This window comes from Equus caballus, chromosome 7, assembly GCF_041296265.1.
Source record: "Equus caballus isolate H_3958 breed thoroughbred chromosome 7, TB-T2T, whole genome shotgun sequence".
Lineage (NCBI taxonomy): Eukaryota > Metazoa > Chordata > Mammalia > Perissodactyla > Equidae > Equus > Equus caballus.
The window spans coordinates 27,865,285-27,889,997 of record NC_091690.1 but is presented as its reverse complement, the minus strand read 5'-3'; the positions used below and the strand labels follow the sequence as shown (position 1 = coordinate 27,889,997).

The following is a 24,713-nucleotide window of genomic DNA, read 5'->3' as shown; positions in this document are numbered from 1 at the left end:
CAGCTTGGGTGAAGGCCGAGGAGGTGAGATCGTGGGTGGAACCTCAGGGAAGCCCAGCGGCTCCCACCAGAAACCCCAGAGCTGCATGGACAAGGCTGCAGACGCAGCAGCCACATAGGCCTTGCTGCAGACCTGGCACCGGCCCCAGAGGCTGGCAGGCCACGGGCGGGATCTCAGGGGCGGGGGCCTGATCACTCGCATTAGAAGACAGTCCATTGCTAAATGCAACATGGAATCGTGGAGTGGATCCTGTGACATAAAATAGACATTAGCGGAAAAATGAGAAATCTGGACAAATTCTGAAGTTCAGTTAACAGTGTTACAGCAATTCTGATTTCTTCATTTTGACAAACGTACCAAGGTTATATGAGACATTAACATTAGGGGAAGGTGCATGAAGGACATATGGAAACTCTGTACCCTCTTTGCAACTCTTCTGTAAATCTGAAACTGTTTCCAAGTAAAAAGTTTTAAAAGTACATATATCCCTCTGGCACAATGGCAGAGCGGAGCAAAACTGGATGTAGGGAGAGAGAGTACAGTAATAACGATGACTAACACTTAAACATGCTTCCTGTACACCAGGCAACTTTCCAAGCACTTAATGTGTTTAATGAATTTAATCCTCAAAACAGCTCCATGAGATAGGTGCTATTATTTCCCCTCCTTTTACAGATGAGGAACCTGAGCACAGAGAAGTTAAGTCACTTGCCCAAGAACACACAGCTACTGAGTGGCAGAGCTGGGGTTTAAGGATCCCAATCCAGGCAGTCTAGCACCAGAATCCCGTGTGCTTGACCATTACGTTTTACTCCCTCCCCTCAGTGTGCGCTGGCCATACTGTCAGAGGATATGGCAAGGATCAGGCAGAAATCATGAGTGCAAGGACAAGGGTGATAACAGTAAAAATGGAGCAAGGTCATTAGACTTAAGACATATATTGGAGGCAGAATCACCAGCGTTTGCTTTTGAATTGGGACATGGTGGTTGGAGAAGAGAGAAGCGGCAGGAATGGCTCCTGGGCTTCCAGCTTAAGAGCAGGGAGCAGAGCCTCGTCTCCCGATGATCCGGCCCTTGCTTCTTTCCGCCATGGAGGGAAACCTTCCAGACCTTTTGCCACCAGGCTGCACTTACCTGTCCCTTTCTTTTACACATCCCCACAATGCAGAACAAACCAGACCGCCTGCTGTTCCCGCACAGGCCCCGACCTCTGCCACCTCCATGTCCTTGTTGTACAAGCTGTTCCCTCCACCGAAAGTCTCTCCTTGGCCTCCCTTCGTCCAAATCTGATCCACCCTTCAGAGCTCGGTCAGATGCCACCTCCTCCAGAAGCCTCTCCTGCTCTCCACAATGAGAAGCACTCACTCAAAAGATGCCAGCATTTTTGGCTCTCTTTGGCAGTGGACAGCTTCCATCCTATAATATAGTTATGTGAGTAGGGTCTTGGCTGTTGCTCACTTTTGTATGCTCAGTAGCTAGCACAGGAGGTACTCAAAAAGACATTTGTTGAGTGACTCGTCTTTCTGAGTAAACAAGTTCTGTCTTATTTTCCTTTGCTCTCTCTCTGGCTCCTTTTTCTGTCTCCTGCAACCCACGACAAACACATACACACAAACACATATACCCCTTGCCTGATACCCATGTTGGTGGTTTGCATGTTTTAGGAGCTTGTTTAAAGATGGTGAGTGAGTGACCATACGTGGCTCTGTCTTCTCCACTAACCCATCCCCAGGCTGCTGTGCCAGCCCAAGACACAACCTTTCTGGAAGCCCATTTCAGAGCAGAAGATCAAAGAAGCCTTATCTAGGGTGGAGAGGTAGGAGGACATGAGCAGGGAACTAGCGGGCATTGGTCTATCTGGAATTGCCCCCTCAGACCCATCCAATCGGCTCCTAAAATATGCCAGGCAGAGTCTGAGACCAGAGCGATGAACCCAACTCAGCCCTGGCCATTGAAGTACTGAGGGCCAGAGAGGAGGTGCCTGGCTGCCAGACGGGGCTATCACAAGGCGTTCCCCAGCGTAAAGCCGTCCTGGTGGCTACCCAACCCGGCATTCACCATCTGCAGGCCTCTCCCTTCCCCAATCTTAGGCTCAGGCCACAACCAGCCGTTTGTGGGCCCTGTTCAGTCGGCTGTTGCTGGTCTTTGTGCCTTTCCTCAGCTGACCCGGGCCACCTGAAATCCAGTCCCCTTAATGCCTCCCCCTCCAGCACAGGCCTTTGTCTGACAGATGACTCAGCCAGTGGCCCCCTCTCTGCTACCCGGAGGCTGAAGTGGGCACTTTCTCCCAGACCCACCAAATCCTGTGTGGGCATCTCTGGGACACACCACATATTAAGCGCTTGTTCCCAACATCCGTTTCTGTGGTTGTCTTCCTCCCTGCCCCCCAACTAGAATGAGTGCCTTTAGGGTAACGATGATGTCTCTGTATCCCCAAGCCTGGCACAGCGTTTGGTACAAAGAAAGCCCGGTTACATTTGTCAAATGTAGAAGATGTATACGTGAGTGTGTGAGTATTCATGTGAATGTCGAATTAGATCACTTCAGAGAAAAACGGAGAGTCTCGCCCCTCTCCCTCCCCAGATCCCAAAGAGTGGGAAAGTGGTGCCCTCCTGCCCATCCTCATGCTCCTCCTGCTCCAACTTACTTTATCAGGAACAGGCCACTTCCCCTCCGCACCTGCCCGCTGGGCAAAGGGCAGCAATGGGCAAAGGGAGCATTGTCTTGTCAGGCGTCTGGGGAGGACTAGGTTCTCTTTATGGGAAACCCCGTCTGTCTGTCTGCCTCATTCTGGAGGAGACATTCTGGAGCGGTAGGAGGTACAGAGGGAAGGAGCAGAGGACAGACTTCGGGCTGCCAAGGACCCAGAGGGCCCAGGCGCCTTGGCAGGAAGCCGACCACACCCGGATGTGGTGGCTGGTGATCAGGACTGAGGGGAGAGTGCCTGCTTGGCCGCCAACACTGGCTGGATGGGTCACTTTCGCGGGAATCCCACAAATCACTCACAACAAAGGTGAGGGCGAAGGGAGCAGAGCTCGGGTTCACGCTCTATTCGGAGAGAAGAGGGGGCTTCAGTTTTCCGAAAAGGAACCCCCGAAGGGAGCGGGGATTAGAAAAGACCAGAAACCTCGGTGGCCCCATCTCACCCGCTAAGGCCCACCGCCCACTTCTCCGGCCGCTTCCGGTCGGTCCCCGCATAGCTGTCTTTCCATTCAGCGTCCGGCCGATGCAGAGGAGAGGGAGCTCCCGCTACTGGGTTCTAGTCCGAGCTCTGCCACTCTCTGCCCTTGTGCTCCTAGGCGAGTCGCCTTCCCCTTCTTTGGGCCTTTGTTTCCTCATCTGTAAAATGGGGCCAGGGTTGGCGTAGAAGGCCTCCAGAAGCCCTTTCAGCTCGGACATGGCTAGATCCAGTATTCTCCATACTGCACGCTCGCTCCTCCACTGCCCTCCCCATCTTAACTCCACCCCCACCCAGAGGCTTCTCCCCCGACGCCGGCCGCTAGGGGTCACTGCCTCCCTTTGTCAGCGACAGAGGAGGGCGGCCGGCCCTCCAGCCCTCTCCCGGCCCGAAAGGCGACCAGAGGAGCATCTCCCGAGCCAGCGGGCCTGAGCCGGACCCCACGGCCCCCGCTCGGGATCCGCCTCTGCCGCGGGCCGGAAGGTGTGAGCGGTCGGGCGGAGGCCGGGGCCGGGCGCGGGCCGCGCGTCGGAGCCACGACGGGGTTAACGCTAACCCCTCCCCCTGGTCTGACATCACGGGGAGAGCGGGTGAGAGGCTGGAGCGGGGCGAGTGAGAGAAAGAGAGGGAGAGGAGCGAGCGCGGCGGACTCGGCGCCCGGGCAGCTCCACATTGTTGCGGATCGCCGGGACCGGGCGGAGTGAGCGGCGGCGGCACGGCGGGGACGCGCGGAGCCCCCGGCTCGACCTCCTCGCGCGGAGCCGCAGCGCCCGAGCCGCCGGGCAGCTGGCCGCCGAGCCCCGCGCCCGCCGCCTGGGCCCCGAGCCCACCGCACCGCCCGCCCGCCGCCTGGGCTCGTCCCGCCACCCTCGGAGGACGGCCGGCCATGGACGCCTGCAAGTTGGAGCCGAGCGGGAGGGTGTGAGCTCGCGGGGGGCCGGGAGCCCGCGCCGCGCAGCCGGGCGGCCAGGCGCGCCGGGGGTGGGTCCCTCTCCTCAGCCCGGCTCTGCGTGGAAGAAGAGGGCGGGGACCGGCGCGGGGAGGAGAGCGGAGGAGGAGAAGGGGGCATGACTCGTGCAACTTGCGGCGGGCATTTGCCGAGCCTCTGAGCCGGCGGCGGCCCGGGGCCCGGATTGCGGCCGCGCCGATCGCACCCAGCCCACCCCGCCCCGGCCGACGGCTGCGGCTGACCTGGATCCTCGGAGCGCCCGCCGGCCGGCAGTGATCTACCTTCGTCTTCCGGGCTGGTTTCTGGAGCGCGAGGAGCGCTCTCCTCGCGACCGCTCTCGCCGGAGCCCCGGCCCCCGATGGCTCGGATGGGGCTTGCGGGCGCCGCTGGACGCTGGTGGGGACTCGCTCTCGGCTTGACCGCATTCTTCCTCCCAGGTAAGCGCGTTGCGCCTATGCCTTTTTTTTTTTTTTTTTTCATCCAGTGCCTCCCTGGGGCTGGGAGCTGGATGGCAGGCACGTCTGGGTTGTAGGGAGTGAAAGGAGCCAGAAAAGTTAGGTCACGGCTTAGGTAAGGGGGCGGGGGTCGGCTGAGAAAGAGAGGTTAGGAAGCCGAAGAGCCTGCCCTGCAGGGAAGCAGTCGGATGCACGTCTCTATGTAGCAAGAAAGCACTTTCCCCGCTCAGTTTTTCACAAAAATAATAATATGTAATAGCGTTCTATTTATTTAATAACCAGCTCTCAGCTCGGGAAGCAGTTTGGAAACACTGCATGTTACATAAATGCAAAATAATCACCATAATCACCATCGCGGGGTAAGAGACATCAGCCCCAGGCGGAGGGCGTCAGTCTCGGAGCTGGTGGGCTGTGGGTTTGGAGGATGGCAGGGGTCTGCGTTGCGTTCGCCGGCCCCTTGGCCAGACGGTCCGGGCGCTCGGGCCGCTCCCGCCCTCGTCGCCCCACGGCGGGAGTGGAGAGCCCGCTCCTGCGGCACAGGCGGCGCTCCGCTCACCTGCGGTTCCTCTCCCGGAGGGTGAGCACGGGGTCGCAGTCTCCCGGCCTGGCGTGAGGCTGGGCTTCGCCTCGGGACTCTACTCCCAGTTCGGAGGGCTGTCCCCGGAGGAGGCTCCGCGGGCTTCGTGCCAGCCAGGTGGCTGCACGACCCACTTTCCTGAGAGTGCCCCGCGTGTCCTCCCTCGAGATCCCGGCCGCCGAGGGGTTAACCCGACGCCGACCCTGGGGTGGCCCGCGGTGGCCCCTCTGACGGGTGGGGTGGGGGCGGAGGCTGGGACCGGCCGGAGTATTGTGCTGGGGAATGAACTGGAAAATGCGTTTAGGAGGCAAATCCGACCGAGTCCCCTCGCCTGGATTTAACCCCTTGTGTCCCTGGGGAAGCTGCCCGCCTTGCACGGTGGCTGGCCACGCCGACACGGGTCCGGGTGGGGGTGAGGGTGCACCCAGCCCTCTGGGAAGAAACCTGAGACGACCTCCGGCCCAGCTGGATTGGGGTTTTGGGGAGAGGGTGGGGGCTAGGTTGGAACACGTGGTCCTGGCCTGAGGGTGGTAGAATAAGGGGTCAGAGTACAGAGACAACAGCTCTGCGTGGGGTGAGAATATTAGATCGCAGGCACCCTGGCAGCGACCGGTCGGCAACACCTTCGATTCCGCAGACTCGAGGGGCAGTTTGTGATCGCGGGGCCAGCCTGGCTGCTGACTTGGGGGGCTGGAGTGCACTCCTGGAAGGACGAAACCTGGCCTCATTCACTTCTCTACCCCTCTGGACCAGCTCACTGCCAGGACTCCGTGCATCTCACTGAGTGGCCCATGGCGTCCAAAGCAGTTTGTAGGAGCCAAGCCGGCCCACGGTGCCCCCAACCCTGCAGCCTGTGGGTGCTGCTCTGCTAGGTGCTGGGGGAGGGGGAATTGCAGGGCACACGGGTGTCACTGCCCATTTTAAGGCGGCTTGACAGAGTCCCTCCCCAGAGGGTGGTCATGGTGAGATGGGGAGGGCTTCCTCTCCCACGGCACCCCCTGGCAAGCAGGCAGGAGATAGCAGAAGCTAGGGATCTAGTACCTGTCTGACCCTCCCCTCCCCCCCCCCCCCAGTTTGGGCTTCTGGGAACCCTTCAGTTACACAGTGTCTAAAGCTGGAACCCAGCAAGAGAAGAGCTTTCTTGGGGGCTCTAGTTGGTCTGGCACACTAGGGGTTAACCTGATCCTGGGTGGACAAAGAGGGGGCAGGTTGGGGGGGAGGATCTACTCACCCCCATTTCCCCCTCTTTTCGTTTTCTCTTCCCCCAGCTTGGTAATGCATAGTGGGTAATTCCTTCTTTGGGGGCTGGAGGCCTGCCCTGCTCCACCCTCCTCAGGAAGTGAGGGCAGGGAAGTGACACTCTCACCTGGCTCAAGTGTGGACACTCCCCCCGCAAAAAGTCCAGATGGAGGGAGTGGGATGCAGAGAAGGGACCACAGCTCGGACGGCACTTAGTAAAGCTCCTGGAGTGATTGGTTGCTGTGGCTTGGTGGCATCAGCGGCAGCCAGAGTTCCTGGACTCGCCAGCTCCTCTACCCAGTGCCTGTGCCCCTGGTGCCTCTGTGAAGGGAGGCAGGTCAATATGGTAGTGCCCATCTGACCCTTGGGCAGAGGCTGGTAGGCCCAGAAGTTGCCTGCCCATGCCCCACTTTCCTCCACCCGCCAGCTCCCTCCTGATTGCCCGCTGCTGCTGCTTCTCTCTGGGGACTTGACAGCCGGATGCTCTTTTCTGGGTTCTCCTGGGCTGTGGCAGGGAGCATGGAGGGATGAGGAGAGGAGCCCGCTGGGCGGAATTGGGGGGCGGGAGCGCCTGGTGTGTGTGATGGCCCCCTGACTTCAGAACCCTCCAAATCTGGCTATTGAAGTGTAAACACAGAAGTGTATTTTCGACAACACAGACTTTACCAGTCAGGGCAGTGAAGGCCCACAAGCCTCTGAATTGACAATCTGTGGTTCCTACCGTTAACTCAGAGGAGAAGGGCAGGGGCGACAGGGGCTGCATCCCAAAGATGGACAGGAGGCGCCTGGGGGAGGAGGCAGAGAACCTGCCTTAGCAATAGGTACACTGGGCTGGTGTCCCACCTACACCACACCCTCCCTAATTGGCTTCCCCAAACCTTTTGTCTGGAAAGAGAACACACACCCCAGGTGTCATGCACACCCGCGGAAGACCTGTTGGGCTACAGCACACCCCTTCTCTGCAGTCTGTGCAGAGCTCGCTGCCATGGTAGTTTCCTTTAAAACTCGGAGTGTCAGGGCTCTTGGCTTATTTTCCTTTCTCCCATTTCTCACAGACAGTGGTGTGCTTGGGCTGGCTGGGCAGGATGTTACAGCAAAACCGATTCTGCTGGCCTGGGTTTGCAGCGTATGTAAAGGGGAATCGCAGGGTCCGTTTTGGAGGCAGCACTGTGGAGCGTGTCTTAGAATCCGATTCAAGGCCTAATAGTCAAGGCTGGAAGGGAGGAGGAGATATTGTAGAGCTTGGGCCCGGCACCCCGGCTGAGTGGACTAGAAGGTATCTCTGAACCTGCACGTCTGCGGCTCAAAGAGCCATGATGCATTGTTCACTCTGATATCAGCTGCCTTCTCAGCTACTCAGCTTTGCGCAGTGAATCCAGTTCCTTGGCCACTGCCTGACCCAGGACACAGCTGTATGCTGCCAGGATGGTTGCCAGCAAGCACCCTAGTGCTGATGGCTAAGCAAGAGGGCCAGGCCCAGGGGACAGAGGCTCGGCCCCAGTTGCTCTGTCTACGATACCGCCATTGTCTAGCAGCTGACTAATGTTCATTGTTCGGCACAAACAAAACACCCAAGGGAGGTGTGAATGTACCTTCGATTTTCCCGATTGTATCTTTCCTGGTTAACCTGGCAAATTAAATGGCTCCTACCTACAGGAGGCACAGACAGAGAGGGTGTCTGTATATTCACCTGTTCTGCTGATTTTTTTTTTTTTTTAACTTTGAATGTTGGTCAGTGTGCCAGGCTAAAATGGACATTAGCCAGCCGTGGGCCTCAGCGTATAACATTCCTGACCATCTGCATGTAGTCTCACCTTCAGTGTAGAGTGGGTGTCTGCACAGCCGTGTGCAGGGCTTTGTGTGTTTGTGTTGGTTATCTACAAATCACTGTGCACGCGCAGACCCATGGGGACTAGGACAGGAGGTGTGTGCACTGGTATCTGTGAGTCACCATAGGACTGAGGCCATAACCATGTACCAAATGTATATTCACGTATAACTGGTTTCTTAGGGCTTTCCCACTAGGACTTTGTGAGTGGCCTTGATAATGCCCATGTTTATGTCAGAGTGCCAGTGAGGGTGACTTTGGAGGGACTTAGGATTTGCCCTTAGCCAGCCCCTTCTGAGATGAGCTGCTGGGTCCTTTGGGGTGGGAAGCTGGGACAGTGCTGTCTCTTTCTGCTCTGACCTTGGCTTTTGACTGGGCCTCTGCATCCTCACGGGGAGATGCTCACCTGGAGAAGCCTTCCACCCTCGTCAGCCTCCTGTCTCCCTGGCCGACAGAGCAGCACTGGAAGCTGGTGTTAACTAGGGCCTGACTTGCCCCACGGCTTCTCATGATCTCTGAACAGCTGGGAGGGGCCATGGGAGATAGGTTTTCAGCTACTAATTAGGAATCTTTGCTTCCTGCATGAGTACTGGGGGAGGATATCATCCGGGGAGAAAGGCGGCATATGCAGGGCATTTAAAAAGGGGTGCACGTGTGGGCTTTGGTCCTCTGTGAATAGCCCTGCAGAACCAGGTGTGTGCCCAGACCGGCAGTGTACGTGTACCTAGAAGCATTCCGGGTTCATACAGCAGAAAGCGGGAGCCTCCTTGTCAGAAAGGAAAGTGGGGATGAGGGGCTGGGGGGGGGAGGAGAGGGCAGTCCTGGGAGCCCAGCACCCTGTGCCCAAGGCCAGCTGGCAAGTGTTTTCTCCCCGGTGATGCCCACCCCTCTCCATAGAGACCAGGTCCGCAGAGCCAGCAGCAGATGTGCTGGCTGGGGTAGGAGGTAACTTAAGATCTGAGCGGGGATCACCTTGCAAAGGGAATGCCCTGAGCTAGAGATAACACCCCTTCGTCCAGTTAACCCTTTAAGCTCTGGATTCTGTTATGCACTTTAGGGCTGGGAGATGAGGAGAGGGAAATGGTGGGAGAAAACCCATCGGACCCATTCCACAAGGAGAGATGAGCTCAGGGCGACAGAAGAAACCCAAGAAGGACACAGAGAAAGACTTCCTGGCAGCTGAATGTAGTCTCTTGAGGGCAGTGGAGAATCCCAAGGTTCATCCTGGGATGGGAGAGTGGGGGGCAATAAATATGAATTCTCAGGGGCTCACAGGATCTGTGTGTTTCAGCCTTCCAAGGCAGAGCAGCAGTGGTCCAAGGCTCCAGTCAAGAGGGAGCCACAGGTATCTTGGTTCCTCTCCCTACAACCTGGAGATGACCCCATCTTGGCAACTCACCATAGTGAGACCACAAAGGAGGGCCCAGTGGACTGGGTTTGAATCCCAGGTCTACCAATTGCTAGCTGAGTGGACTTTCTTAAGTCACTTTGTGAGCTTTGGTTTTCCCATCTGCAAAATAGGTTTCTGTTAACACAGATTTCAAAGGAGCTTTGTGAATTAGATCAAGAATAACGTAAGCAAAGTGCTTTGCACATTGCCAGGCATGTGATAACTGTGCAGTAAAGTGGTAGCTACTCCTATTTCCTATGGCTTTCCTCTAAGTGGTCCTGGCCCCCTCTGCGTCTGCCAGCTGGGCAGTGCCAACTTTGTACTTTGTACTCCCTTGAGAAAGAGCCACTCAGCTGCCTGCCCACTGCTGACCTCACTTCCCTTGTCTCCAACCAGGAGCTGTGCAGGCCGTGAGCCCCTGCCCCCACCTGGAAATGACGGCAGAGGCTGTGGCAGCCCTGGGGGCTCAGGTGGCCTGGTTGGCTGCGGGCACCTGCACGAGCTGGCCCTGGTGGTCATGTACTGCATGAGCAGCAGGTGCTGTGCGGCCTTTGTTCTGCAGCATGTCGCCGAGGGCTCTCCCCGGCACCCGCCTCACTCCCTGGCAGCAGCCCAGCTGGGCGCCATTGCCCATCTGGAACACTCACTGTGGCAGCAGCCTGGGGCCGGCTGGGAGGGCCTGGGACTCAGCCCTGCCTCCCTTCAAACTTCCACGTTTGGGGGAAGGGTGGGCAGCAGGACCCTCTCTCCAGCAGTCCGCTCATCCGGTGAGATGGTGCAGCCAGAGAGGTTGAGATAGTCCTTCTTTCAGTTTCTCCTGTTACAGATTGAATCTTTTTGCCAATAATAATAATAACATTTGTGGCACTCTTTTCAGCTCATAGTTTCAGCTGATCCTCTCAGTAAGCCCCTGTGAGTGGTATTAGCACTTCTTCTATTTTACAGATGAGGAAAGTGAGATTTGGGTCTAGTAACTGGCTGACCATCTCATGCCAGTGCAGCCAAATTAGATGCCGGGGCTTCTGACTCCAGATCCAGTAGATGAGGACAATGCAATGGGCTGGGATGGACAGATATAGAAGAGGCTGAGCCGGGCCACGGTAGAATGTCCCATGAGATGGTCATTCACTTCACCAGCCACCACGAGCTTTTGCTCTCCCACACCAAGCCAGAGCGTGGCAGTTCCCTGGGGAAGTAGGTTGAGGACATAGGTTGGAGAGGGGCCCAGGCAGAGCTGACCACAGAGCCCAGGTTGGCACAGAGTAAAGACATCTAATAACACAGCAGCTGAAGGGTCAGGGGAACAATGTCCTTCTGGATGCTGGGGTTCTGGCCTGAGACATGGGCAGGGCCCCTGAGATGTGAGCACGGAGCCCCAGGGCACAGGCAGGCACAGGGCCAGGACGTGGGCCAAGCCCAGGGGCAGAGTGGTGCTCAGAAAGCATTGTGGACCTGATGGAGCAGCAGAGAGGGGAAAGGGGACGAGATTTGGCAGGCACATTAGACTCCCTCTCCTGGGCTCCCCCCAACCCGCTCTGGTCTGCACAGACCCTAATTTCATTCCCAGTTTATGAGGAGTCTCATTACCAAGCCACAGACAATAAAACCCACCCGGCCACTCCGGCCCGGATCTCATTAGAGGACATTAGTTCCGCTGGCTGGTGGCTCCATTGGGACACAGCTGCAGGCGTGGCCCAGGCAGCAAAACAGGCCAGTGGCCATGGGCACCAGAATGGCCCATTGGGAGTTTGAGTTCGATCTGTGGGCTTAAATGGAGTCCTCCCCCAACCCAAATTCCTGGAATGCTTGTTCCCCAAAGCTGGAAACACGGAGTCCCTCCTGCCCCCTTGGACCCTCTGTTCTGCCCCCTGCCCTAGGGAGAAAGGGACACAGCTCACTCCAGGGCTGTTCATAGGAGTCCACCTTCTCTGGGAGGAGCTGGCTGAGAAGCTCGGCAAATCGTCATTCCATGGAGGAGGGCCTTTGGGTATGGGGGACAGCATGCCCACCCACACCTGAGTTTGGGGGTGTTCTCAGAGACATGTCCCAGCAGTAGAGATGGAGTCTGGAGTCCTCACAGCGGCCTTGGCCTGAATTTTAGCCCATCTTTCTGTCCAAAAGATAGGGGTAGAGACCTGGGGACCCCATGGTAGAAGCATTTTCCCTCCCCTAAAGATGCAGTTTCACCAGCTGGCAGCCTTGGCGGACGCTTCCTGATCCCACCCGCGCCCCAAGGAGGAACAGCTAGCCCACAATCGCTGTGATGGAACCTTGGGTTCCTTCCTGGGGTTCTTCCCACCAAAGACAGGGTTATTTCTCTTAGCAGATTCCAGTGCCTCTTGGCGTTCAGCCTCCTCTCTGTCTGTACCCTCCCCTCTGCTTGATCTTTCTTCCCCTGCAATCCTGCGTACCTGCTGGTCACCAGCATACCACCAGGGCTCAGTGCATGTCACCATGGAAGAAAAGACGTGGGTGAAGGAAGGCATGCCCCTTCTTGTGCCTCCGTCTTATGGAGGAAAGTAAGTGCCAGGCCCCAAAAACTGGTCCTCAGCGTACACGGGCTCGCTTGGTCTGCTCCCATGGATGGGTCACACAGGCCAGCCCACGCTTTTGGCGCATGAGCTGGTGTTCCCGCCAAATGACTCAGCGGAGATGGGAGCACTGATCTGTTGGGGCAGACACAAGTCAGCCCTGCTCTGGAGAAAAGGGTAGCGGAGACCTATACTGCCCCTGGAGCGCCCCTTGTCTGCAGCTTGGCTGGAGTACGAGCCCCAAGTGGGATTGGCGAGGCCACCCCGATGGGCTCCATTCTCTGGCCCCCGAGCAGCACCCTGGCGCCCCCTCCCTCCCTCCTGGTATCTTGTGAGCAAATGTCAGCTGCTAGGACAAAGGAAATAGAGAAGGTGCCACCGAGCCAAGCCAGCCCTGCCACTGCATGTGGGTCCCGCTGTGGGAGGGGCTGGTAGTGACATCCTCATTCATGGGACTGCTGCAGCAGCCTTGGCTTGCTTCTCTCTCTGACTCCTGGCTCTCTAGCTCCAGTCTGCCCACCCTGCTTCTTGGATGAATGTAGCTAAAGCACACCCGAGAGAGACACTCTCTGGCCCCGCAGCATTTGACGGCTGCCCTCTCCCTGGCTCATCTCCCACCAGCCTCCCCTGCATGCCAGGCCCACCCAGCCACATATGCCTCTACACATGCCCCAGGCTTTCTCACCTCAGTGCCTTTGCACATGCCATTCCCCCCACAGTTCTCCCTTATTTCCCATATGTAAATACTGAGGTCGAGAGCCACTTCCATCAGTCTTCATGTACCCCGCAGCTAGAGATGACCTCTCTCATCTCAAAGCCCCCCACCCCCCAGCACCTCAACCATGCCATTCTGTGGCACTAACCACTCTACATCTTGCAAAATAGTTATTTGGGCCTGGGATTTATCTTCTCCCCAAGACAGAGAGCTCCAAAAGGTCAGGGTCCATTGCTGATGGGGTTTGGTATCCCCAGTGTCTGGCACAGTGTCAGCCGCATCGTGGGCTGGTAGTACATGCGAGATGGATACATGGTTGCTTATTCAGACAGTTGATGATGACGATCATAGTAGCAAACTTTTTTCAAGAGTTCTTGGACGCTCAGACACTGTTGTAAACATCTGACATGTAATAACTTATTTAATTTTCATAACAACTCCTGTGGGAGGTACTTCTGTTCTCCCTGTTTTTACATAGGGAACGACCAGGCCCAGGCAGAGGTTAGGTAACTTGCCCGTGGTCACACAGCTAGTAAGTGGCAGAGCCAGGATTCAGATCCAGGAATTCAGGCCCAGTGTGTGTGATCATACCACTTGGCTAAGCTGCCTCTCTTTTGGGTGAGTGGCTGATGGAGGAAGACAGCTTACTAAGCCGGGGAACCCAAGGCCTTGCCTCCAGAATGCCCAGCACCCCTGCATGGCACCTTGTCGCCGCCTCCTCTCCTGCGCACTCTGATGGTGCAGGAAGAACCTGTTGCACCCCTGGAGCCTTTGGGGAGTTATTAGTGCTTATCATCGGAGAGTCTCAGCAGTCATCACTCCTGTATCTTTTGGATACCTTTCAAGTTCTAGAAGTACGATCATTATGCTTCTGGTATATTCCGCCACTGTCACTGTTGTGTCTTAGGAGTATTAATGTGGCTGTGCTGGAGGGAAAAGTCTTGATAGTCATCACTCTTTCATCCCCAGAGCCTTTGGGCATCACTGATGCCATTTGGGGGCCTCCTACCGTGTTTCATTGTGAGTCTAGAGGCAGGTGTAATAGCTTCTCCCAGAGACTCTGCCTGGAACTGCCTGCAGCGGGTGTTCCCAGGCTGGCCCAGATTCTGGGTGGGTCCACCGCTCAGCAGGCTGATCCTATGCCAGGGCCTGTCCTAAGCTTCTGGAAGGTTCTGGTCCCGCGCTCACCCAGAGATCCCAAAAGATGGCGGGGCGGGGGTGGGGGGGGGGGCAGCCCGGGAGGAACCCTCCCTGGGGGGTGGGGGGTGGGAAGAGGATTTAGGGTGTTCACCTGTGCCGGCTGCTTTGATCTCCTGGGTTGAAAGGAATGCTGCTTCCTCACCCCAGGCAGGTTCAGGACAGGGAGCTGGGACAGAGAGGCCCCAGAGGCCCGGCTGGGGATGGAGAGCTATCTCAGGAAAGAGGGTCGTGGGAGCAGGAAAGTCAAAACCCTTTCTCGACATTGCGGCTGAGGAGCAGGTGAACCCCAGAGGGCCAGTGCAGATTGTCTCTCGAGGGTCACCCAGGGCCGACGCTCCACTCTGCATCCCTGACCCTGTAGGTCACCACGTGGGCTCAGGCCTCACAAACTCCATTGCTTAATTAGGAGGGTAACTCGGCTGCAAAACAGTCATCTGATATGTTTCGACGCCAAAGAGAAATTCCTCCTAGACCCTCTGCTGTTCTAGATTATCCATGCTCCGTTAGCTTGAATTACGGTGTGGCCTCTGTGGCCCAGACACAGGCCAGAGCTGTGCAGTCGGTTCCTGGGGCTGGAATCTGCCCTGCACCCAGGAAGAGCTTGGAAGCAATAGGAGGGCGGAGGGCATGAGACCCACCTGACCCCCATCCAAACCTAAGGATCGCTTCGTCAGCACAAAGGGACCAGCTTTGCCCGCAGCCTGCCTGCCCCGGGGCCTGCAGATGCCCCCGCCCCGTGCTCTTGAGCTAGCCACTTTCATGCCCCTTGTCTCTGCCCTCTGGGCCAGGTTTTGAGTCAATGGCAGGGGCTTTCTGCAGGGGCTCCTGGGTAAAAATTGGAATGGAGGCAGGGACAGGCTTCTACCCAAGTGTAAATGAGATCAGAGCACAGCAGCCACACTGCACTAGGTTATTTTATTGTGATTGCCCACCTCCCCCGCCCCCAAACTGTCCTGATCTCATTGGCCTCGATTGCTGCATCTCTCAGAGTGATGGATGGGCCGCCTCTCCCTTCCCAGGCAGGGTGGCCAGCCCTGCTCCTGAAACTCCCTCCCACTCGGCCCCTTCCCAGATTTATTCCCTGTGTTTATGGTGCCCAGAGAGTAATCAGTGTCCCGGGCCGGCTGAGCACTCTGATTATCTCCACTCGGTTGATGGATGGGCCTTTGGGGAACTCAGGCGACAGCCTCCTGCTTCCCTGTTCCTGCCGCTGCCAGGGCCCCAGCACCCTTCCAGCCCTCCTCGCCTCCCAGAACTCAGATAATGGGCCTCAGTACTGAAGGGGGGCGGTGATGGGGGAGGGGATGCTGCAACAACCCTGAGCACCTACCTCTCTGCACTGCCGCATGGGTAGCTGGGAAGGGACTGTGCGGCTCCCCCGTCTCCCCAGGGAACCTGGGGCAGGGGCAGACAGACCACCAGGCAGCTTCTCTGGAGACCAGCCCCCCAGCTCTGCTCAGAGACACCCTTCCTGGGAAATGGCCCGACTATCCTCCCATCTCACATCACTCCATTACTCCTATCCCCTCGGCACTTGTGTACACAGTTTGCGCTGTAATGATAATTTGTGCTGGTTTATGTGTTTCTTTACAAGTGTTTTTATGTCCTCTGTGTGTGTATGAGAGAGGTTTATGGTTTATGTGTTTGTATGTGCACATGAGGTCACGTGCTCTGTGTGTGTGCATGAGGTCATGTGCTGTGTGTGCGTGTGTACCTGCTCCTGATTAGACTCTGAGCGCTATCTTCTCCCCCAGGGAGGTAGGGGGCTCTCAGCCAGCTCCCTAGAGGGGGCAGAGCCTGACACTGGGGGACAGGGCTGGGGTCATGGGGGTGGAGGGGGAGTGGGGAGGGTAGGCAATCAGTGATGACTGTCCAGGACAGGGTCCACACTGCCCGCCAGTTAGACAATGCAGAAGGTCAATCTTAGATAATTGTTTTGTCTATAGGATCACAGACAACTGGTTTGACTATTTTTTTCCCAGCAAATTGACTGAACCCACTGATTGTTTTGGAACCAAGTGGTCTTCGCTGTTTATTCCTTACACGTGCGTGTATGTCTGTGTCTTGTTTTCTCCAAACTTGAGTTGCCTTCACTGTAAAATGAGGAAGCGAGAATGGGAGGTTCAGGAGGTGCGTAATCGTGTGGTGTGGTTAGCGCACTGCCTGGTACAGAGCAAGTCTTCACACCGCTTGCCTGCTAGCTGCTGCTCGCCCAGGGACCCAGCATCCCAAGGATGCTGAAAAGCCGGGCCCAGGAGCCCTCCCAGCAGGTCATGACCTAGCACGCTTGGGGGAGTCACTCAGCTGGGCTCCTGACCTTTCCAGGGTGATCACCCCGGGCAGGGTACATCAGGGGCTCAGGCCCTTGGTCTCCTGGAAAACCATCCCCAACCCTAGATGGTCGCCTGGGAAGCTGCCTGGTGGCTCTTTGGAGCCGTCCTGTGCTTCCTTAAAGATACTTGGAAGCAAGTGTTATACGCCCTCCAACAAGGAACCCCAGGTGCAGCATTCCAGCTGCCCCAGGTGCCCAGTGCTGGCACTTGTGGGAATCCCACTGCCCTGGGTGTGGTGCTGGGAGAGGGATGGCCACTGGTGCCTCCTGTGGGCCAGGCACTGAGCTGGGGGCAGGGGCTGCAGCAGTAACCACAACGTCCCAGCCTTCCCAGAGCTCCCAGTCTAGCATGGGAGGGTGTCCGCCCTCTGACATCACACACAGCAGGTGACACCTGAAAATGCTGTCACTTAATGCCCGCAGGGCAGTGCCTGGCTGGGAGGTGGAGAGAAGGAGCTGGGGCCTTGTGGGATCATGCCCGCATGAGCCCACACTCTCCCTACACCCTCCCTGCTGGACGTGAAGGGGCAGGGGTGGTTAGGCCGGCGGCTGCCTTCTCCTTTGCCCTTGAAGGTGGGGTCAACAGCTGAGCCCACTTGGTCCCCTCCCAGCCCCAGGTCTGGAAGGAGCTTCCTGGCCCTGCAGGGGAAGGCGGGAGAGGATAGAAAGAGTAAGTCTGAGGTTCCTAGATTCTCCGCATTGGAAGGGGAGTCAAATAATGTAGTAGCCACTTACTTCTTAAAACCCCTCAACCACATCCCTTCCAGTTGGCTGATCATCCAGCTTCAGCATGAATACCTCCAGTGATGGGGAACTCACCACCCTACATGGAAGCCTGTACAGCTCTGACTGCCCCAAATTCTTCCTTGCACTGAGCTGAAATCTATATCCCAGAAGCTCCCACCCATTACTTCCGACCCCATTGGAATTGTGTGAGCACATCTGATCTTGCACCTGATCCCTCAGGCATTTAAAGAGGCCCTCCAGCTGGCTCCCAGAGTCTTCTCTCCCATGAGCTCATTCAACAGAAGTCTGACACACCTCGCCATCTCAGATGCTCTCTTTGGGACCAAATTGCCTAGATCCCCAATAACAGGTGTGGTCCTCCAGATGTGGGCTGACCAGCCTGGGGATTTCGGCGTAGATTCCCTGGCCGCCACAACTGTCCAGGATCTGGGCACAGGCAGAGGGGGCTGGCTGCCCTCACCCCTCCCCACCACTGTTTTCCTTTGGATTAACAGTAAATTGCAGTGAAAGATCCGCTTATCTCCAGTGGGAATTAAGGAATTAAGTTGGTAATGGGGAGAGAGGGGCCTGGGAGAGGGAGCATATTGCAGAGATTCAGGGCATAGTGAGGACAGTGGGGAGGGCAGGGGATAGCAAGGGCCCTCTGCCTGCAGAGCCTTCACCCTGGAGGCGGGAGAGGCAGCCCCCTAGTCCTCCCAGCAGCCTCTGCCCTAATGGGGATGGGTGGGGGCCGCTTGGAAGGGTGGGGTCACCCGGTGGGTGGCAGTGCCCCACAGAGATGCGCTCCTGGGGTGATGTCCAGCAGCCTCTCGTGTCGCCCATTGGTGCTCCATGACATGGTGCGGCGGCTCTGTGGCATGTCACGGCACTGGGAGAGTGAGCCACGGCATGTGGCCGGGTCTGTTTGACGCTGTGATACAGCGGCTGTAATGCAGAGTCCACAGCTGGAAGTCCACCGCTGAGATAACTCCTGGGCAGACTCTTGTGGCCCACTGTGCTTCTCTGGTGAGACTGACTTAGCTGTGGATTCCTGTGGCCAATGCTTGGAGAGTCTGGGCTTCCCTATATCCCAAGGGTAACCTGGAAACCTCCTTCCTGAACCCCAAGGGGGTCACTCAGGATCTGCCCCCAAAACATGCCTCCACCCTACTCAGCTCCAGGGCCGCTGCCCCCAAAGCCCAGATGACTCTGCCTGGAGTCCTTCCCCCATGTCCCCAGGCTTGCTGCTCCTTGCCACCCTCCCAGGCATCACCCCTCCCTAGCAGGGGGTTTGGGGCCCCCCTTCGGTGCCTCCCCTTCCCTCCTCCAGGCCCCTCTGGCCTCCTCTTGCCAAACCCTGAGGCTGACCAGGGAGAGACAAGGAGCTGAGTCAGGTGAGAAGTGAAGAGGGGATGGGTCTCACGGGCAGGGCTGCCTCAGGTCACCCAGACCTAGGTGGGGACATGCCCCAAATACTGTTTTACACACTGTCATCCTGCTGTCTCCTAATACCCCCCTCCCCAGGGCTGGGAGCATGAGTGGATATTTATCTTCAATGGCAGCAGCCACTGGGAAGGGCAGGGCAGGATAAAGAGCAAGGCCGGCTGGAGAGAGTCTGCGAGCGGGGGAGGGGCAGAGAGGGGGTGGGGAGCTCCAGAGGCCCTCGGGATTCAGAGCTGGTGAAGGGGTGAAGCCAGAAACTGGGCCCTCAAGTCCAAGCGTCTAGCTGGTTAATAATTAGTAACTCTAGTTAATAAATCAGTGGTGTTTTTTCCCCAATTTCAGATCGCCCACCTCCAACCCTGGAGGTCCTTCTAGGCTCTGCTCAGACCTCTGAAAAGAAGCCCCCACCTCCACTCCTGCCCTGGGCCACCCCCTCCCCCTCTCCTCTTCCCCTAACAGATTTCTGGTCTCTGGAGCCAGCCTGGTGTTTAATCTCTAAGAGAGATTAGCGACCTGCTTTCGCTGGCCTCCCCCCACAGGCTCTTTGGATGCCCCTAGATATCTCCAGCTGGAAGGGCAGGCCCTGTGGCCACCCAGAGAGCGTCTCCAGGTACCTGCTCTCCTTGGCAGTGCCCCCAGCCCCCACTAACTCACTTGGCTGGGCCCTTTCTGCTGGCCAAGTGGGGCCCTGGGGTGACCCTGTGGGTAACTCTTCCCTAATCCTCTCGGTGAGGTCGCTTAGTCAGTCAGCAGATGTTCTTTGAGCCTCTGCTATGTGCCAGATACTGTGTACCAAGAAAAAGTACTTTATGCCACTCAAATTGAGGTTATAGGCTTTAGTCAAAGGCTGATGTGCCTTGGGGAGACCAGGTAACTCCCAAGGTCGAAGCAGGATTGGAGGTTTGGGGTGAGGAGGAAGGGGGGCTACATGTCCTTGAGGCCTGGCCTGTTGGTGGGCATTTTTCATCTTCAGGGGCTGGAACACTTCCCGTTGGGGGCTGCTGAGGTTTCTGTGCCTCTTCCTCGGGACCCTGGGTGCGGTCCCATCCTGATGGCTGTCAGAACAGTTCTTTCTAGAGCTGTTTTGGACCCCTGTGGTCAGGGGAGGGGGAGGTGGCAAAGAAAGGACGCAAAGGGAAAGGAGGCAAGGGTGGAAGCAAGGAAGTGAGGGAAGCGGGGGGAGCCCCCTTGCTGGTTTGAGCACTCTGCCAGAGCCAGGCTCAGCCAAGTAGTGGAGTACTGTCCAGACACAGGGGTCACCCCTCTCTCAGGTGATGCACAGAGCGGTCCAGAGGACTGGCCGAGTTGCCCGAGTGTGCACAGGGCTGTGAGCAGTCACCAGCCTGAACCTGGGGGAGGCTTCCCTGGGAAGTGACCTTGATGCTGACACCTGGAGGCTGAGGAGGAGTGGCTGGAGGGTGAGCAGGGCAGCCTGAGGGAGGCCAGACTGGACACACACGGAAGAAGCTAGCGTTTTCTGGCTGGGGAGTGGGGTGTGGAGGCGTGTGGCTGTGGGAGGTACTGGGAAGGCCATGTGGAGGATTTTGCACTTAAGAGAGCAATCCCCCAGTCTGTTCTGTCCGATTTCAGCCTGACTTGCGCCCCAGGCCAGCTTTTCTGACCGCCAGCTGGACATTCCAGCGTCGTGCCCTGTGTGGGATCCAAAACCGCCCTCATCCTCCTCTTCCCAGGATGCAGCCCTCGCTGGGCTCTTCCCGGTTCTGTACTCAGAACCCCAATTCTGCCCTTCGCTGGGGCTGTGGCTCCTTCTTCTTCATCCTCTGCCTCTGATTTGCTGTCAGTTCCTATTGGTTCCATTTCGGCGGGACCCCTCCCCCGTCCCACTGCCACTGCCCTCTGAGACATCCCAGGGGCCTCTCCCCGTTCCTGTGTAGCCTGCACACCTCAGTCAGAGCCAGAAGAGGTTTGCGTATGTCACCCTCCTGCTCCATCTGAGGCCCTCATGGGCTCCCCAGTGCTGCTGACTTAAGTACAGACTCCGTGATCTAGGCCAGGGGTTCTCAACCCCAGCCAGCACTCCTGACATGTTGGGCCAGATAATTCTTTGTTGTGGGGCTGTCCTGTGCACTGTAGGATATTGAGCAGCATCCCTGGCTTCTACCCAGTAGATGCCAGTACCATCCTCCTGCCACCCCCCACCATGGGACAACAAAAAATGTCTTTAGACATTGCTGAATGTCCCTGGGGTCAAAGTCACCGCCAGTTGAGAGCCACTGGTCGAGGCTCTCGCTGTGGCCAGAACCTTCTTTTCCAAAGATATCTCCCACTACTTGACATGAGCACATTCTAGGTTCCAGCCAAGGCTAACTGCTTCCAGCTCCTCTGCTCTGGGCCCTGGGCCTTGGCTCCTGCTGCCCGCTGAGCCCAGAGCCCCCACCATACCTACCTGTGAAATACCTTGTTGCCAAATGGCCCCCTCCCATGAGACCTTCCCCCGTCTCCTGGCCCTGTGTTGTCTGGTACTTTGTTTCTCTTCTCCTCTTCTAGGCCCTAAGGTCTGTGAAGGAGAGGACTCAGCCTTAAAATCTCTGCAGGCTCTTGTCAGTGCCTTGTACACAGTAGGCGCTCCATAAATGTACAGGAAACTGAGGGGAACTGGCTGGCTTCCCCTCCCTCTCAACCCCAGTAAACTAGAGGTTTCCTTCTTCTGGGCGCCTCTCTGTTTTCTTGGCATTTTGTTTAACCTCCGTAGCCAAGATGTGAGAATTTCTGACGTGTGCCTCTCTCCTGACACCTCCCATCCCCACCTCATGTTGTTCGCAGCAAACAAAAGCATCTTTTTCAGCCAGTCAACATTTACTAAGTACCTCCTATGCGTCGACTCCTGGGGACCAGGGGGCTCTGTGGTTGTGCGTGTGGTTGTGCATGGATGTGTGGTTTCGCAGGCAGGTGTGCTGGCACATTTCTAGGTGTGGGAGTTTGTGTTTGAGTCAGAAATTAGACCATGCGCGCCAGGGTTTGCTCTGGGGTCTTCTCGTCCATGAGCTGCTCTGCACTCCAGACCCCACTCACACTGAGCTTGTCCCCTCTGCCTGGCGGGCCCGATGTCGCTGCCTGGCAAACTCCTACTCATCCTTCCAGGCCCTCCTCCTCTAATCCCCAACTCCCTCCCCGTATTGTCGTGGCACTTGTGAACTTTCCTACCATAGCACAATGATCATGTTATTAGTTAATTTATCCTGTGTCCTTGAGCCTGGGACCCTATCACTCGTGTGTGTGTGTGTGTATGTGTGTGTGTGTAATCCCTACTTTTAGGCACCTGATAGATTCTTGATACGTGTTTATTAAATAAATGGAAATAAATCGCTTATTTTGTTTTCTAAAGCCTTTTCTTTGTGCTGTTCTGAGTGTGTCTCTGATTAATGACTTTGCTTCACCTTCTGCACGTGCACCCCACATGTTTCTGTGCATGTCAACCTGCGCATACGTATACATATATACACGCACAGCAGTATTTAGTTGCACACGTGTGCTTGGGTGTACATGTCTGCAAGCATGTGTCTCTGTTTCAGTGTTTCTGTAGGTTTAAATGTGTGTCCCCCCAATGCTGCCCCTCTCCAAGGTGGCGTTCCCTCACCTCCAGCTCCCCGTCTTTGAGAATTGAAGGGGTGAGGGTGGGGGGGACTGGATGGTGACTCCCCCTGGGCAGCTTTCTCCACCCACCTGAGAGACCCCCTCCCAGGATTTCCTTCTGACCCCAGTCCCTGGTCTGCTGGAAGGGGTAGCCAGGGTGGGCAGGTTGGGTTAGGGGGCAGAGCCCTCAGTGGCCTAGTCACATCACACCCGCTTCCAGATCCATCTCTGCCCTGTTTAATTGGAATTTGGCTAGTGGAGACCATCTGTTCTATTCCGGCCTGTTTCCATGACAACCAAGTGGCTTGAGACTGAGGTTTGTGGTGAGAGAAGTGGCCTGGGGGATGCCGGGAAAAATCAGTGAAGTCTTCCCCCTCAAATCTGCTCTGCCTCACCTTCTCCTCTCCACCCTGCCCTCACCCCCAAGCCCAGAGTAAAAATAAAGCTACTGCTTGCCAGGGAGTCGGAAGGCCCCCAGCATCACTCTCCCGTCGCAGCCCCAGCCTTGCTCTCTCCCAGGCTTCTTTGGGCTTCCCACACACGGCTCCCTCTCTGTTCCATTCATAAGCTCTTGCCACCGAGCAGACTGGGGGGCTGGCCCTGCCTTCCACCCACACCTAGGATCAGCAGGGAAACCTGGGGCCATGAAAGCCAGCAGTTTTTGCCTATATATTTGAGCCTCAGCCACCCCTGCCTCCAAAGTCACCCCATCTGGGCATCTCAAAATCTCCTTCAACCAGGGATCTCACACACACACACTCTCCACTTTGCAAGCATCAGAAATGTCAACCTCTGGTGACAGCTGATGCATTCCCCCCTCCCCCACCCCTGTCCAGGGAGCCTCAGTCCCCACTGACCTTCCAGGTGATAGGCCTTTGAGAGTGGGGTCCTTTGCTTCCCTCCCCTGGGAATGAGTGCCACCTCACAGCCTCATTACAGATACCCAGGGCCCCACACAAAGGACTCTGTGGGAGCCCCTCATCCCCCAACCTGGGGCTCCCCACCCCCCCGACCCTGGTGAACAGCCCCCACAAGTGGCGAGTGCGTAGCAGAGAGAAGAGCTCTGAGCCCAGCAGAGAAAATGTGGCAGCTCCGCAGCTGGCTGGTCCCTGGATCCGCAGGAGCTCAGACAGGCCCTGACACACAGGCACGGGAGCGAGGCTTTTTCTCTCCTATTTCTGGACAGACAGTTCTGTTTTTGTGGTGTTATTTTCTGCCCTAATTTCCCCATCTATGGCAAAGCGTCTTCCGTGCCTGCTCTATTACCAGGGGACCCGCCTGTCTTCAAAAATAAGTGATGTGGCTTGTCAGGTGACCTGTCTGTCGCTCTTGGGTCCCAGGCATTACGCGCCGGCCATACCTCCTTCATGCAGGGATGGAGGGGGCCTGCCCAGAGGTGAGGGTCCCAGGATCTCTCCAGTGCCCCCTACCCCAGCAGAATCACTCCTGGGCGGGGGAGGGAGGAAGAAGACAGTCGCGGACCTCAGAATCGGCACTCAGAGCAGCGGTGCTGAGCGGGGGACCCCCATATTGGGGGGTGCTGCAGCCTTGTAGAGGTCTCCTAGTGGCCAGCATGCCTCCATCGGGGGGGGGTCTAGCTCCCCACCATCCATCCTTCTTCACGTGCCTCTTTTTTTATTGAGATATAACTCACATACTGTAAAATTCACCCTTTTAAAGTGTACAAAGCAGTGGCTTTTAGTATATCCACAAAGTTGTGCAGCCATCACTGCTTCCTAATATAAAACATTTTCTTCACCCCAAAAAGAAACAATGTGCCCATTTGCAGTCACTCCCCATTTTTCCCTCTCCCCAGCCCCAGCAGCCTCTCGTCTACTTCTGTGTCTATGGATTTATCTGTTCTGGACATTTCATATAAATACAGTCATATACTGTGTGGCCTTTTGTGGCTGGCGTTTTTCACTGAGCATTCCCTGTGCCTCCGTCCATGTCGCTGTCCTGCCAAAAGCACACCGGTGGCTCCCAGTCGCTTCAGGTGAAGCACAGACCCTTGTCCGGTACAGAGCCCGTTTACACGGGTGCCTGCCTTCCTTCCATTCACCTCTGCACCAAAGAGCCAACCCTTCAGCCACAGCCGTGCTTTTAGAGACACTCTCTCCCCTTCCTGTCCCCTCTTCTCTCTCTGAGGGACTCCGGCTTATCCTGCAAGACCCAGCTAAAAATCTCGCTCTTGGGTGATCCCTGCATCACCCTCAGAGTCACTCCTCCTTCTAAACTCCCATTGCTTCTGGTTCATACTTTGAAAAAACAAACAACAAAACACAGCACTTACCACTCAGTAATTATTTGTTTTCATGTCTGGGTCCCCTGCTAGACTGAGCTTCTAGAGAAAGAGAAAATGCCTTGTTCTTTCTTGTCCCTCTGCCTTCCTACCTCTTACCACCACCACCATCAACTTCTTCTCCCCAAGTGAAGCTGGCATTGTGCTTGGCACAATAACGCTTCATAGATAAAGGCGGGGGAGTAGAAGAACCAGAGCCAGTGGGTCTCATCTGGGAGAGGTGACCCTGGAGAAGGACCTGCAGGGAGGGGAGG

The 24,713-nt window shown here is 56.7% G+C and overlaps 1 protein-coding gene across 1 annotated transcript in view; it reads left to right on the top strand.

The window, feature by feature from the left end:
- Nucleotides 1-3,976: 3,976 nt before the first annotated feature.
- Nucleotides 3,977-24,713, top strand: part of NECTIN1 (nectin cell adhesion molecule 1) — a 66,292-nt gene continuing 45,555 nt past the window's right edge. Inside the window, exon 1 of the mRNA XM_001503231.6 lies at nucleotides 3,977-4,564. Within this exon, the coding sequence (XP_001503281.1) occupies nucleotides 4,486-4,564 (79 nt within the window). The 5' untranslated portion in view covers nucleotides 3,977-4,485. The remainder of the gene's footprint in view (nucleotides 4,565-24,713) is intronic.